This window comes from Rhinolophus hipposideros (genome assembly GCF_964194185.1).
Source record: "Rhinolophus hipposideros genome assembly, chromosome: 26".
Classification (NCBI taxonomy): Eukaryota; Metazoa; Chordata; class Mammalia; order Chiroptera; family Rhinolophidae; genus Rhinolophus; species Rhinolophus hipposideros.
In genome coordinates this window covers 4,932,269-4,948,574 of record NC_138072.1, presented here as the reverse complement: position 1 = coordinate 4,948,574, position 16,306 = coordinate 4,932,269, and the positions used below count along the sequence as shown (strand labels likewise).

Below are 16,306 nucleotides of genomic sequence, written 5' to 3'. Positions count from 1 at the left end.
AATTCTAGACTCTTCTGATGAGGTCTATGATGATACTAACAAATGTAATTTGTTGCTAGTGTGTATTATTATACAATTTGTTAATATTTGATAAATCTGCGGTGATCAATATTTTCCAGACGACCAGTGCAAATTATTGTGTGAGTAAACAAAAAAGTCCATTTAATGTACAAAAGAGACCAGTGGATTTTAAAGGAACAATACAAAATGTTTATGGATGTGGTTTCCACATTGCAGTAACCTTTAGGAAACTGTCACTTATTGAGTTTTGGTATGATATCAAAGAATATCTAGTCATCTGAAAGTGATTATAATACTTATCCTTTTCAAGTGTCTTGTGTGAGACTAAGTTTTCTTTCATATGCTCTGATAAGAACAAAACAAGATGTCACAAGAAATATTGAATGTAAAAGTAGATTTGAGAATACAGCTGTCTTATATTAAGCCAGACATTAAGGAGATTTGCAGAAACTTAAAATACTGCCATTCTTTCTTGTTATCACTTTTTGTGCATTTTGGAAACTAGTTTTAAAAAAAGTATTAGCGCTTGAAATCATTGAGCTTATAGGAAGACTTCAGCAAGGGACCCCCTGAAATGAGTGACGCCAAGCTATTTACTGCAAGTAAGGGGTGGTTCCACAGATTAAGGAATAGGTTTACACTGAAAAATACAAGAATTACTGGAGAAGCTGCATCTGTTGATGAAGTGGCCGCCACCACATTTGTGGCAGATTTTGAAGGAGTGATTATGGTTTGGTGGTACTATTTAAGGTTTTAGGAATCCACTGGGATCTTGGAACCTGTCCCCTATGAATAACGGGGCCACGACTGTAGTAGTTGATTTAGAATTAGGAATCCTCTTTTGACAACAAATTTGTCATATATTATTTAAATGTAACTTATTTCCTGGTTCCAATTTGAATAGATGCAGCATATGAATAAGTTTGTAGCCAGTTGTACAATTTAAGTAAAATGAAATAAGTGAATAAGACTGGATTTATCATTGGTCTTTGGATCCATTTCCCTGCAGTTAGTTGATTTTTTACTTAATGTGTGTAACAATAATACCTCATGATATAGTAGGGAAGAATTGAGAGGAAGAAAAAATCTGAAATTGTCTATTAAGTAAAGTTACTGTCTTTGAATGTCTAACCAGGCTTAATGAAAATCCATTTATATTTCAGAATTTTTCCAAGAATATATTTGCGATTCTTCAGTCTGTAAAAGCCAGAGAAGAAGGGCGTGCACCTGAGCAGCGGCCGGCCCCAAACGCACCACCCGTGGTAAGGATGTTTTACTACTTACATAGTAATTTTATGGAAAATGACACTTGTTTTTCAGTGTTGTAATTTTGAAGACATCTCATCTGAAAGTTTTTCAGTCAGTATATTCTACACCTTTTGGTGCTTCAGTATAGCTGAAGGATGTGAAAACCCTCCTCATCATTAAAAGTTGCTTCAGCAGCACTTCTTACCTGGAGACATTCCTGGGTCTTAAATCTGAAAGGGGTTAATTAGGAAACACCCTCTGAGGAGTTGAGTAAACTGTATCTGGCCTGCTTGTGGTGGCGTGCGACAATCACTGACCACTGTTAGAAATAGAAATACTACTAGTGTCCACTTTAGGGCTCTTTTAAATCATCGGTATCTATGACTTCTGAGTGAATGTATTGTGTTTCTCCTCTTCATAGGCCGTTTGGTCCTTTCATTGGGCCTTAGCTTTAGCTGTTTGGAAGGTTGATTTCCTCACTCTTCGAGGTCCCACATAGAACCACTAAAGTAAATTCCCTGTATGACATATTGCCTGTGTTTTAACTCAAACGTACCCTCCAATTTGGTTGAAAATCCTTCTAGCTATTTAGTTTCATATGGTTCCACAGTATCCTGGAAATAAGCATGTGATGACTCCCCACTTTTGTCTTATTGGCTACAGTAAGCAAAAAGTTTAGAAAACAATACCCTTATTAGGTTTTTATTACGAGTATTAAGTAACAACTTAAAATATTAAAATGTGACTCATAATTAATTTTTCTACAGGATCCCACATTGCGTACTAAACAGCCCATCCCAGCTGCGTACAACAGATATGACCAGGAACGATTCAAAGGAAAAGAAGGCAAGTTACTTAGTTTTTATTTTCCTTTTACTGTGGTTGTGCTCGTCTTGAGAGGCAGTAGAGCCTGATGCTTAAGAGCAGAGGTTGACAAACCAACATCCGCAGGCCAGATCTGTCCCTCCACGTGTACTGTAAGTACAGTGTTAGAACACATGGCCACACTCATTCATTCGTGTTATCTGTGGCTCCTTTGGTGCTGTGACAGCGATACGGAGTTGTGACCAGACAGTGTGGTCTGCAAAGCCTTAAACTACTATCTGGTCTTTTACAGAATAAATTTGCCTGCCCTTGGTTAACTGCATGGATTCTGAACCCAGATTGCCTGTGTCACAGTTACTTTTTCCATGAACTTTGATAAGTTACTTTAACTGCCTTCTGTCTCTGTTTCCTCCTTTCTAACATTATAGTACTAATAATAGCAGTACTCGGTTGGTGCAAAAGTAGTTGAGATGTTTGCAATTGTTTTTAACCTTTTAAACTGCAATTACTTTTGCACCAACGTAATAAATAGTACAGTATTGTGGGGATTAAATGAGTTAGTAAATGTAAAGGCCCTGGAATAGTGGGCGGTACATACTAAACTATTGTATATATTTTTATATATATAGCGTGTACATATGTGTATATATATGTAATGTATTTATCTATATATTATATTTGCTATTATTAATATTCTGTGTCTCAAATTTTAAGAGTGGAGATTCTATCCACTTATGTCTCCCAAATTATAATGGTGTCCATGAGAACGTGGGGAGTGCACATGTTAGCCGCAGGGTCCTCACGTGGCACGCTGTGAACGCCCACGTGGTAGACTGGCTAACGCAGTCATGAATTGGTTCCACGTCAGTGAGGCGCTTAGTGAGGTGGGACTGCTGTCATTGTAACTTCTCTTGAGATCTTCATGTAGCTTGACTTGATTCGTGAAAAAATGAGAAAGAAGCAAATGCAAGTCTAACACTTATGATTCTTTTCCTGCGTAATCCGGAATCTTCATTTCACTTCATTCAGGCTGTGTTGCCTTGATGCCGTGAATTCTGTGTATTGACTTCATTCACTGGACAAAAGCATGTACTGAATTCATGCCATAGAAGAGAGTAGTCCATTCTTTATTCACTGCACTGTTTCCTGTGGAATGAATTGTGGAAAGTAGGACTTGGACAGTCACAGCCCGCAGACCAAATCCCACCCTCCCCGGGCAGCATCAGGCTATGCCATTTGTTTACATAGGTTGTTTATCCTGCTTTTGCACCACAAGTGCGTAGTTCAGTAGCTGTGACAGACTGTGTGGTTTGCAGGGTGTAAAATGTTTTTCATTTGACGCTCTACAGAAGGGCATATTGGGACTTTGTCCTGGAACCGGATTCCTCCTTACAATGTGGCTTTTATACAGGTTATGTGACATGCCTACCATGGAACACAACTTTTTATAAGTTAAGGACTTCTCGTGATAATAGATGCGTTTAGTGGTACTGTAATAGATAATTTGGGGGTTATAAAAAATGTTATTCACTCAAATTTTTGATATTCCCAAGCAACTACATACATGACTGTTGAACAAAAGTACAGAGGTAGTCTTAACCGGCGTCTGTCTACCTAGTGGGCCTGTTGGTGCGTGTTGAATATGTTTTTGAGACTAGTGTCCCTATTGAACTTTTTATCTTCACAAATATGTCACTTAACTTAAACTTTGTATGTATAGTAGAATTCAAGGTTTTGTTATACTGTTGAACTGTCAAGAGACTATGTAGATTACCACTTTAGATTTGTTATTGATCATGAAATGCATACATTCTAATAGTGAACCCTCTTTCTTTATAGAAACGGAAGGCTTCAAAATCGACACGATGGGCACCTACCACGGTATGACACTGAAATCTGTAACGGTAAGTCCCTTTGACTGCACAGGCTGTTTTGTTCCAGGCATTTTATGTGAGTAGCAGATGTTAAAGAAAATCTTTATTATGCTCCAGTATTTTCTATTTCAAACGTTTATCTTTAATGACCAATTGTGTCCATAGATCTTTGTGGTGATTATTTGATTCATGGGTGTCCTTTATTTATTTTTATTTATGTACTTATTTAGCATTTATTTATTTATTTACCTGAGTTGAGTGTGTGTAAATAAAACCTGCTTTGATGAACTGCCAGTGGGGTGGGTGCTCCCTGGTTAGAGGCTTTAAAGTCAGTGAGGAGTAGCAAGCTTCAGTTTGGAGAGTTTTCTGCCGTAATGGCTTAGGTTCTTTAATCTTTTACACTCTTTACAATGACCGATGACAGTGGTTGATGTAATGCTTAGGAAGTGCACACTTGACAGAACCAAATACTTGGGTATTCACGCCTGTAAGCCTTTGGCTCACTTGTAGCAAACTTTACTCTTCAACCCCCTAAAGATGGTTATTTCTCGATGTTCTCACTGAGCCAAAGTTAACACTTTTCATTTTTAGTCAGTGATAGGACAGGGTGACGTGGAGCAGGAATTGTGTTAACCTCATTTGCGTATTTATAGTATAGCTCATTGTACCTTGAACACTTTAAAATACTTTGTATGTGCATTAATTGGAGTGTCTATATGTTTAAAACACTGCTGCTGCGCTTACTGTGTCTTCATGAGTCATCATTCTTTGAGGACTCAGCATAGGAGTCATTGTGCATTTGCTGTGATTTCTTAGAATTAAGATACGTCTCACCATGCTTTACTCATTTCCAGAAACAGACAGCAAATAAATGTGGAGGATCTGATATTAAAAGTTGACTTTTTTTCTTTTTTTGGGACTTCAAATTGGAATGGAGGATTAGACATTTTGTTAATAGTATACATGTTTTTAAATTGTCATCAGATTTATTTTTGTAGTTTTGAAATTGTATGTGGACTCGTTCATTCATTCTGCAAGTACTTCCTGAGGGCTTGGATCAGATCAGTTCTGGGTGCGGGGTCTGCAGTCGTGAGTAAGACAGAGGGCTTCTTACAAGTGAGCAATGACAGAGACCTCTGCGGAGGTGACAGTCGAGCGGAGACCTGGCACTGGAGCATTCTAGCATCTGCCTACTTCTTCCTGACTTCAAAAGGAAACTCGTGGTTGTAAGATTTAACTTCTTACAAAGTTCATTTATTGATGTTTTCTTGGGGACAGAGCTTGCCTACTAGCCATTCCCCAGGTGAATTAACTGTGGAACTGAAGTTACCCTTTGGTAGTTGTCAAAGTAACTTTTTTGTGATTATTGTTGTCCTTTATGCTATTGTCTCATCTGAAATGCCGTTCAGTTGGTTTCATTACTGAGCTTCTATGCAAATAGTAAAATCAGTGGTAGTTTTTTTAGTGATTCTTTTTTTACAAAACAGTTTTGCTAAAATCCAAGGACAGCTTCTTAATTAGGCACTGTGAGAATAATGGCCTACTTCCTCGTCAGAGACTTTGTTCCTGAATATATTAGTAGTAGAGGTCAATTTAAATGAATTTATGCTGTGTGATTTTACAGAAAGAAAGAATCTCAAGAAGACTATATGTAGGAATGCACAGAAAGACTAACAGTGCCCAGATTTCTAGTGCCTTTAATATGTTAATACCCAGTATGAATCTCTGCTGCTTATGACCTGATTCATTCCAGCAGTGTTTAGAAAGAATATAGACAGACGTTTGACACTTGAAAGCTTTGAAATTACTTTAATAATTGTTTCTTTTTAAAAGTTGAATCTCAAACTTATGCTTTTACTTGCATTTCCCCCCTCTTTTGGAGTTAATACCAATTTGTGAGCTTGTGAGTTTCACCAACTTTCTACCTTGTTCGATTAAGACAGTTTCTCTTACGCTATCCGATACCCGCTGAGCGTACAGAGCACTTGAGTGAGTGCTGCCTGTGACAGAGGCCCAGAGGCGACTTCCTCTCACTGCTGAGAGCTCCTCTTCGCCATGTTCTTCAGGGTATTGCTAGGGCCTCGTCGATACAGTTACTGAAATAGGATCAGTTCACTTTACGATTGATCTACATAACTTTGAAGTTCAAGACACCAGACTTCTGTTAGATGTAAGAATGTTAGTAAATCAGCTTTTGTAGATGGTTAGAAAATTTTTATACAAATGAATTTTTTCCTATATGTGTTACAGAAAAGAGGTATGTGCTTTGATAATATTATGTAAGAGTCATAAGTTATTGAGACATATGGAAATTAATGCCTAGCCAGGATATTTTGGTAATAGTTGGTAATATTTCGTAAAAGTAATAATTTACTGAAATTTAGTACAGGGGCAGAAGTCCAGGTATCTTTAAAGTTACTAAGTTTGTGGTGTTGGCTTGGTGGTTAACTTTGACTTAGGCTAAGAAATACACTTCATGGTAAAGGTTCCAGGGACACAAGACATGAATATTGAAGAGTTGTTAGAGGGTTTTTCTGAGTTGGAAGCCTTTCCCCAAAATGTGTTACTTGGATTCTGTAGTATTTCAGAAATACTAGATGAAGCGTTTCGTGGTCCAGGAAGGAATCTCGTCATGTTTAGTGTGTGAATCAAGAGCCCAACTCGCTCCCAAGCTCATGTGTCCCCACTTTGCACCTTTGCTCCCTGCTGTTGAGAGCTCTGGGGAGACCTAGAGCTGCACAGATTCGGTTTAGGTGAAACATCTTGGGAGTTACGGGGTGGGTGGTCCTAGAAACCATTTAGCATGGAGAACACCAGGATATATTTTCATGGATTCCTTTTGTGAAAGGGGTCATCTTAGACTAAGAAAATGCCACTCGATAATGCGTTTCATTCTGTAGTAAACAAGATGATGACCTTTCTTTGTTAGGTACTAGCAAAGAACGAGTGCTCCTGCTGGAGAGGGAATAAAAAAATAGGATCAGAATTCACTCTTGTTATGTATAAGGATTTGGTGATTGAATTTAGCACTGCTTCATTTTAATGTCCCCATCTAGGTTATTCATGTTCAGGTCAAGGGTCACGGACTATAGTCCCTCCTCATTCTTTTCTCTGTTCTCACTGAATGGCACTGACTCTGGATTAGGTTGCTGTCTTAACATTTTTGAGGAAACAGTTTGCATTCTGAAATTGTCCAGATAAAAAGCTGTCCTTTAAGATCGTTATTTGAATTGACTCTGACAGCCGTAGTTCTTAGAACAAGTCTTTGGGGAACAATTTTTTGGATAGTAAGGAAACTTGTGTGGATTTTCAGTATCTGCATTAGAGGTATAATGATAGCACTATCAACGGTCACGTTTTGGAAGGATCTGGAATCTCAGCATCTTCAGGAACTTCTCTTAAGCAGGAATGTGTACATTAGTAACCTCCCCACTCCCTGTTTTGTGCAGCCTTTTTCATCCTCATTCAATGTTGATGAGCATGTTCGCCTCTGCCTGAAGCGTACGGGGTGCTCTAGGATCCGAATGCCGGAGTCGGGTCTGGACCAGGTTAGGGAAGGTGAAGACAGCTGCTGAGGGCTTTCTCAGGCCCCTCCTTCCCCGCCTTCCTCCTCCTCCTCCTCCTCCTCCTGAGCAAATACTCCTTCAGTGCTTGTGTGCGAGTGCTGTGCTAGGGGAGCAAACCCAGACGGTTCTCATGGGCTGTATTTCTGGTCTGTCAGAGGAGAGGCGCCTTACATGGGGATTGTTCGGGGACAGTCAGAATCGTTCAGGGAGGAGGTAATCCGACTTGGAGTGGGGTCACAGTTTGAGCGGGAGTTACCTTGAAGATCGCAGGACAGCACATTTTGGGAGGAGTGAACGAGAAACAGGCGTCAGGGCCCTGGCGGCAGAAAGATTTGGAAGAAGGCTGGTTATTGTGTGGTTGGTAAGGTGCCTGTGAGACAGTCTCTTCCCAGAGTCAGACGCAGCCCGCCTGCTCCCAGATGCCCGTGCGGGGCCATCCTCTGCCCCCCTCTGCCCCCCTCTGCATTTGTTACATCTACAGTCATTCACTCTGCCCATGTCAGTGGGGCCCCAGGAATGTCTTACTAGGCACCATTGTAATTTAAAATTTTATTTACTCACCCAACATTTAAAAACAAGTATGTCTCATAAACAGTCTGGGTTTCCCCTGCTCCCAGGGCTTCTCTGGCAGAATTGGGCCCTTGTTCTAGCTTCTCAGCAGCCACATACATCTGAGCCGCAGCTGCCTTCTTGAGATCGGGGGTTTCTCTAGGTCATCACAGGCCTCATGTTTCTGTCCCTTTTAGCTGGCTTTCTTCACCTCTTTGTTCTCCCTTCTTAGACGCTAGTGGCCTTTGGGTTTGAAATCCCTGCTCTAAAACAGAGAGTGCTACCTTGTTAGAAGTTAAACAGTTGGAAGCACTACAGATTTCAGGCTTGGAAGTCAGTTCTGGCTTTGAATCTTGGCTCTTGCATTCATTCTGCAGCTCATGAAGTTGAGCAGGTTATTTAACCTTTCTGTCAGTGGGCTTGTTCTTACTTTATAGTAAAGACAATGTTCACATCTGAAAAAAGGTATTATAATAACTTCTTCTGGGATTTGTTTAGAGGTTTAAATGTATACAGGCTTCCCTTGTTTAGCATTGTTCCGTTCAGTACTATTGAATTGCAGCACTGAATTAATTGTAGTTATTACAGAAATTTTTATATTAAACACATAATATTTTGTAAACTTTTAATGCTGAAAGTACAGAAAACACTTTTTTTTTAAAGTTGGGCAGTATTGAGTGTGAAAATGTACTTAGATGGGTGTGTATTGGTCTTACATTGATAACTTTCTTTGGGGTGAAAGATACTAAAATCTCATTGTACCTGAATATTTTGTCACCATAATCAGCATTTTGATGCTAATATACTTCAAGAAAAATGTACTATGGCAGCGGAACATAGTGATATTTTAATGTATATTAAGCAAAACTTTATGTATCCTACTGAGATTTATTGAAAATTGATTGCACAATGGATGGTACTTTTGATGTAAGCCTATAAATTAAACTCCATTAATTTATCTTTGTATTTCATTAAAGAATTTATCTAAAATATCTTAGCAATTTTAATATCTACAACATAATCTTTAAAATTAATCTGCCAGTGACCATATAGCCAATACCATGATTACAAAACTGCTGAGACTTATTTTCGGAAGAAGCATAGGCAGAGCTCCTGTTGGTGCATATGTCAGAAGTATCTGAAATTCCGAAATGCCTGTATTTGTGTAATTTTTAGTGATAACGTTAACATCCTGTTTCATAGTGTTTTCATATTGATCATTTTAAGAATGGGAGAAAACAGTTTGCAAATATAATGTTTTTTGTTAGCAGCTTGATAAAAATTTATACACAATTTTTATTACATAAAAATTTATTACACAATTTCAGTTTTACTGTATATACGCTTTTAGTTGTTATTCCATGTGTAATGTTATAGTTACATATAACTCAGATAAAGCAAACTTAATTTTCTTTAAATGTAATATTCTCTCTTGGACATAGTACGTACAGTATAGCTTTTTATTATAATTTCTATTTACCTTCATCAATACAACTTGAATCCATTCCATTTTAACAGAACTATTATTAATGAATGTATTTCACCATTTTAAATTCGAATTGCTCACTGTATTTTTATTATTTTTTTCTATTTTTTAAATTTTTTATTTTATTTCTCAGTGTGTTTTTAGACTAACTGCTTGCTGTTCTTTAACATAGATGTGATTTTACTTCATATATGTCTCTCCGTTATTTTGAGGAAAAGGATTAATATTTCCTTTAATTTCATGACGATTTGAATCCATTCATAAGAAGAAAACCTAATATATTTAATAACATGCTATAATTAGTCTTTAGTTATTTCTTTGATAGGTACTTTTCTGTTGGCTGTGTTGGCAGAGTTTTAGTTTGCTGTATCAATTTGAAGGTCTTCATAAACTGGTTTAAAATCTTCAATGAATTTCCTATCTTTTATATAAATTCTGCGTTCATATTTTATTTTCTTACTTTTCGTAGTATTTCTGTCTTACTCGTTGGATTGTCTAGTTAGTTCATCCTGTCCCCTGCCCCTCCCCCTACTATGCCAAGCTTCATTTGATCTTTAATTCTAAGTTTTGGTTTCTTTTCCAGGTCTTTTTCTTGATGGATGTTTCTTTTAGTGTTGTTCTTCTTGTCTTTCCTGCTTCTCATGTTTCTCTGTGAGTGACTTGTTCCCACTTTTATTTTAAATATCTGTATTTAAACTCTTATTGCTTCTGGTTTGGACGAAACTTAAGTTCTTATTTGAAATTTTAGAATGGTACTTTGCTGTGAATAAGTTGAAGGCATTCATTTGTAAGGCTAAGGAATTAAAGCTTTAAAAAAAATTTTATTTTTGTTTTAATTGGAGACAAAGGTTGTACCACAAAACTCACGTAATTCTCTCACTGTCGTGGTTGTCAATGTTAGGTTGTCATTGAAAAGGCATTGTTCTTTACGTTTAGATTTTTGCAGTCGTATATGATCAAACAGAACTATTTTGAAATCAAGTCAATTGGACATTTTTACAAATTACAGTTTAAGTCAGAAAGAATTGATTCAATATTTTATCGTCATCTACAAACAGTGAATTTTGGACACTATCAATCTAATTACTTACCTCCCTACATTCGGTATTTTTAGATATATGCTTCAGTCTTCTTACGGTGTATTTTTGTCATTCCTATCTTACGTTGTTGCCATAAACATTCTGTAATTAAATTGCTTGTGTATTTTAATATACCAAACTTGAGAACTAAAATTAAGCAGGTCTTTGATCTTTCCAAGAATTTTAACTTCTGTTATGCAGAAGGCTTTTAGTTTTTTTATTAACCCCCCCAAATTCAGCTTCTGATATGATTAGAATCTTATAATTGATCATAAAAGGCTATAAAAAATACTTCACAGCGTCCTTAGGAACTGCTGAGTTTTAACATAGAAAGAGCTACATCATAATAACCAACCATTCTGATAGTAAATTTGTGGGTATGTTATAATTTATCAAGAACTTTGTAATTTATCATCACATTTTTTCCCTACAAAAGTTAGTTTTAAAAAAAGTCATTTGAACAGGAAAAAATAAACATTAAAAATTTAACTATTCAAATAAAGTGAGTTAGGGACCATTTTTTTTCTTTATCTGAATTAAGCGTAATAGATGTAATTGATCGAATACCTTCTAATAAATTGATAGACATCAATTTTTGAGAGACCTCTGATACATTTGGTTTATTTCTTAACTTGGAGTCATGAGTATTTTGGGCAAGTTTAAATAGATTAAGTACAACAGATGTTACAAAAGCTGGCCTCAGCATGGCATGCTGGTAACAGGACATGCACATTTTATATCGTGACCCTCTTGTAGATCACTGAGGACTAATTCATAGTCATACAGTCTGCTTCTGACGGCCTGGAGACTTTTCATAACCATCTTTGTTCCAGCACAGGTCAGAGTGTAAATAACTGCAGGTGAGGAGTCGCGTCCCCGGGGAAGATCACCTGCATGGACCCCAGGTCGCTTCACAGGGTGGCATTTCCTTAGTAATTTGCAAGGTCCTAGAGAAAGGCTGAGGAAATACTATGAGATATTGGTTCCTTGTGGAAGCTTCTGAGAGTAGTAGTGTTGCAAGTGCTAAATGTCGATGCATTAATTACAGTGAGAAATAGGATTACCCGGGCCACTGGACTCCAGTCCTGTGTAGCACAGACATGTTCTCTGTGTAAAAAAGCTGCATGGGAAATCATGGTATAACGATACGGTGGTACAGTGAGCACATGTTAAATGAGATCCTTCAAACGTTGAGTGGAACGAGAGTGAGACGGCTTGGTTATTTGCATCTCATCAGTAAAAACAGACCTATTGCAAGGCCAGGTACCCTCCCGCCTTGGCCACTGCTTGGATAGGCTTTGTCATCATTTGCCATTTGTGACTTGTGTTCCTGATTTGTGTTCTAACTAATCTCTCTCCAAGTGGATATGATGTATTTCTTTAGCTGTGTTGGTACTGATTTAGCTTTAGGACTACCATCTGATTCCATTTGATTGACTAAAAAGTGTTGGTGAGGGAATTAACCTCTTTTGCATTTAAAATTCATTACGTAAATGTCCAAAGGATCTGATTTGCCCCTCGAGAGAGTAGAGTGGTTGACAACCTGGCTAGAACTCTGAGCTGCAGGGCCAGCATTAGTCTCACGTTGCCTCAGTGTTTCGGATGGGGAGATGCGGGGCAAGGATTTCCCACTGGATTCTGGAAACCACTTCTATCTTTCATGTATTCTTACAGATCAATAATCAGATTAAGGAGATTACTTAAACTCCACCCTTCCGGTTAACTCAATAATTTCATTGCTACAAAGACATTAAAATTTAAGTGGTTTCTTGGCATTGTAGGAAAGAATTTAAGATTTAGAATGCTGTCAGAATGAGTACAAAAACAAATATAAAGTACAAATGGAGAAGTCCTAGGATGAGTGAGTACCATTGTTGAACACTTTATGTGTAATTAGGGATGTAATCATTGTGTCTTGGGATGAACATTGTACACAACTTAATGCTACCTTGGCGTGTTTACTTGGAAGGTGTGAATATGTATGTAGTACAGTGCAAAGTGTGAAGGATTTTAAAATAAGGATAATTAATGGATTATTATATGGAAAGTTTTCCTGATTTTAGTTCACATTTTACTCAATTGGTTATACTTCTTATGTAAAATTTAGTTAGTGAAATTACCAGAAACCTTTTCAGTAATAGGAGAAAGGAAGTGTGTTTCTCTCTCACACGTAAATGCAATACTCCTTTCCCTCTCTCACACGTGCATAAATAATACTGATAAAAATGTGCTTGAGGTCTCCATTGGGGCATTTATAACTAAGGTCATTTTGATTTTTTCCCCAACCTTAAAAATGCACAAACCAGTCTCTTGGCCCATGGTATATACATCAGTATAGGCGGTAGCGTGGGTTTGGCCCAACAGCTCTGTTTGCTAACGCTTGACTTAAATTTTATCAACTAATATAGAAGGCAATAATTTATCTACTAAGTCAAACAATCCATAATTGAGTAGAATTTAACATCCTAAGGAACTGATATTTAGATGAATTTTAGGAAGGATGCTATTTAAACACACTTGGAATGCTCATTAAATAAAAATACCAACTTAATGTTACATTTGTAAGAGTGGAGGCATTTGCATAATGGCTATTGCATGTGTACTGGAGTTGCAACTTATTTCTATTTATCTTAGGAAATGCAAAAATATTAAATAAAAACTGTTAATGATGGATTTGGATTTCATACTAACAGCAGGGAAATACTATGTTAGAAGATGTATTTCTCAGTACTGAAAGAATTAAAATTTCATCAGTTCTTTTTTTTTTTTAATCAGGAATTTTTTTTTGTTTTAAAGATTTTATTGGGGAAGGGGAACAGGACTTTACTGGGGAACAGTGTGTACTTCCAGGCCTTTTTTCCAAGTCAAGTTGTCCTTTCAATCTTAGTTGTGGAGGGCACAGCTCAGCTCCAGGTCCGGTTGCTGTTGCTAGCTGCAGGGGGCGCAGCCCACTATCCCTTGCGCGACTGGAGGAATTGAACTGGCAACCTTGTGGTTGAGAGCCCACTGGCCCATGTGGGAATCAAACCTGCAGCCTTTGGAGTTAGGAGCATGGAGCTCTAACCGCCTGAACCACCGGCCTGGCCCCTAATTAGGAATTTTTAATTGCTTAAAGCCAATTGGGGGAAATGGATTTTGGTGTTTTTTTTTTTTTTTTAAAAGAAAATGTCTCATAATGAATGAAAGAATGTGCCGATTTTTGCTAAGACATCCTCCTGATTTGTGGTAACATAAGATATTTAGGGAAGAAAGTTCTAAGGCTTTCTGTCTGTCAGCCAAGCTGAGAAAACACTTATGCAGAGACAGGAGCGGTTGAGAGTCTGTTGAGTTAGCTGACAGGTGAGCAGGTGAGGCAAGCAGGCCAGTGTACAGGGCCTGGAAAGAAGGGATTAGCTAGCTTACCTTCCCGCAGTTTGCAGAGTCGTGTTAGTGTTCCCAACTTGCAGTCCACTCCAGTTACGCAAGGGGAAAGGCTTCCTCTCCAGTGACAGTCATTTTTTGACAAGCTGGGAACCATCTTCTATGGTCCAGTTGTCTAAATATGGCATTCCCTCACCCCCCTTCATTTGTTTTGTGTGTGTGTGTTCTGCCAGTCGTGAAGACGAAGTGACCCGGTCCTGCATCGTTTACGTGTATCTGCAACTACCTAGTGTCCCCCGCCCCCAACCCCACAGGTGTCAGGGTCTCCTCCATAGAAAGCCTAAATTCAGTCCGTGCTCATTAGCTTATGACTGCAACTTATTTCTCCTAAACCATCGCTGTTTCTAATGCCGAGATGTGCTAGTTATACCAGAGACTAATTTTCTAGGCCCAGACAGCTGAATAATGAGAAATAGTTTCTTTTGTCTTTGCACTGAGTGCTGTTAGACAGGGGTTGCATACTCAGCAAGGCATGAATAATAGCAGAGCAGGTTTTAATGATGCCTCCTGTCTTCCCTGAGCGGAATGGGAGAAGAAAGAGGAAAACCCTGGTTAGCCTGCCCCTCGGCAAGTCAGGCAGCCTGGCCCCAGACATCAGCCTGGAGGAAGGGGCGTCTTCCTCTCATTTGCGCTCCCGCTGACAGTGCCTCTTTGTGATTTTTTTTTCTCCCCATCTAAGGGGCTCTTTTTTGCAAAAGTGACTACTGAATGCCTTTACCATCCCCCTTTTTCTTAATTTTGAAAAATTTCAAACATAATTAGAGAAAGTGGCATATGATCTTCTATGCCCATCACACAGATTCTATAATTACCATTCTTAACCACTCTTCCTCTACTTGCTCCACATCTCTCTGGTTTTCTGAAGTGTTGTAACGCAGAATCTGACGCTGACACTTTGTGCACACATGTACTTTGCACTTCCAAACAACATGGACTTTTTTATTTTTATTTTTCACCCAGCCACAGAGGCTAACGTTATCGCACATAGTAAAATCAGTAATAATTTGGTGGTGTCAGCTAATACCCAGTTCACTTTCCAGTTTCTTTGAGTTTTCTGAACGACGTCTTTTTGTAGTTCCTTTCTTGGAAATAGGATCCAAGCAAGCACCAGAAGTTGCACTTAGTTGTTAGACATCTTGTTTCTTTTATTCTTGGTCAAAGGTTCATAATCGTTTTGTGTGCCATTGACCCATTTGGTGGCCTAGTGAGTCCTCTCTCTGAATGATGTTCTTAGTTTTGTTTTCCCCCCACCTTCTTCCTCTCTCCTCCCCCCGCACCCCGGTTCAAGCCGTTGTTTCTCAGTCTAGTTGTGTAGGACACAGCTCCCTGGCCCATGAGGGTGTTATGAGTTCAAGCCGTTGTCTCTCAGTCTAGTTGTGTAGGCCACAGCTCCCTGACCCATGCTGGTATTAGCAGCCTTGTGCTTCCCCGGCTGTGGCAGTCGGTCACTGGGCGGTCACTGGGCAGCCGCTCACAGCAGCTCACAGCAGCCCACGGCCGCCCAGCTCCAGGAGAGCCCTTGTTCACAATCTTGGCTGTAGAGGGCGCAGCTCACTGGCCCGTGTGGGAATCGAACCCACACGGTGATCTCAGCGTTAGGAGCACGGTGGGTGCTCCAACCACCTGAGCCACTGCGCCGGCCCTTGAATAATGTTTTTAATGCATACGATAAAATACAAACGATGACAAAACCAATTGTGATGAAATAAAATTATCATATTTTAAAAGTGCGAATTTATGAAATAGTAGTTTGTACTTTACTTATGTATTTTATAACAAAATTCAGTGACAAATGTAATAAACACCAGAATTTAGAGTATGAGTATATATAATAAAGACAGTTAAGTTTTAATATGACATGAAAATGTCTGATTTCTGTTGGTGACACAAAGTCGCAACCATTGTTAATAGTGCTGTGGCGTCTTACCTGTTCACACAGGAAGGAAATGTTAATTTCTGTTAGAGGTTGGTGACAGTAAAATTGTTCAGTATTTTTCCCATCCAGATTTGGAACCCTCTGAATCCTACTCCTAACCTCCTGCTCTGGAGTAAATGTGCTAAGAAAGGTCCTGGCCCGCTTCTGTTCCACTGCCTTTGGCTGCTTCCCACCAGCTGGTCAAGCAATTCTCAACTTCCTAGCCGTTGTCTTAGCTGTTCTGTTCTTTCACTGGATCATTCTTCCTTTTGCTCTAAATAAGACTGGTGCCTCCTCTTAATTCATATCTCAGTGCAAAGGTC

At 38.7% G+C, this 16,306-nt stretch overlaps 1 protein-coding gene across 1 annotated transcript in view; it reads left to right on the top strand.

Moving 5' to 3' along the window:
• The window catches only part of CDC73 (cell division cycle 73), an 88,034-nt gene that overhangs the window by 21,947 nt on the left and 49,781 nt on the right, over positions 1 to 16,306 (top strand). Inside the window, exons 8-10 of the mRNA XM_081039057.1 lie at positions 1,185 to 1,283; positions 2,037 to 2,115; positions 3,934 to 3,998. Of these exons, the coding sequence (XP_080895183.1) occupies positions 1,185 to 1,283; positions 2,037 to 2,115; positions 3,934 to 3,998 (243 nt within the window). The remainder of the gene's footprint in view (positions 1 to 1,184; positions 1,284 to 2,036; positions 2,116 to 3,933; positions 3,999 to 16,306) is intronic.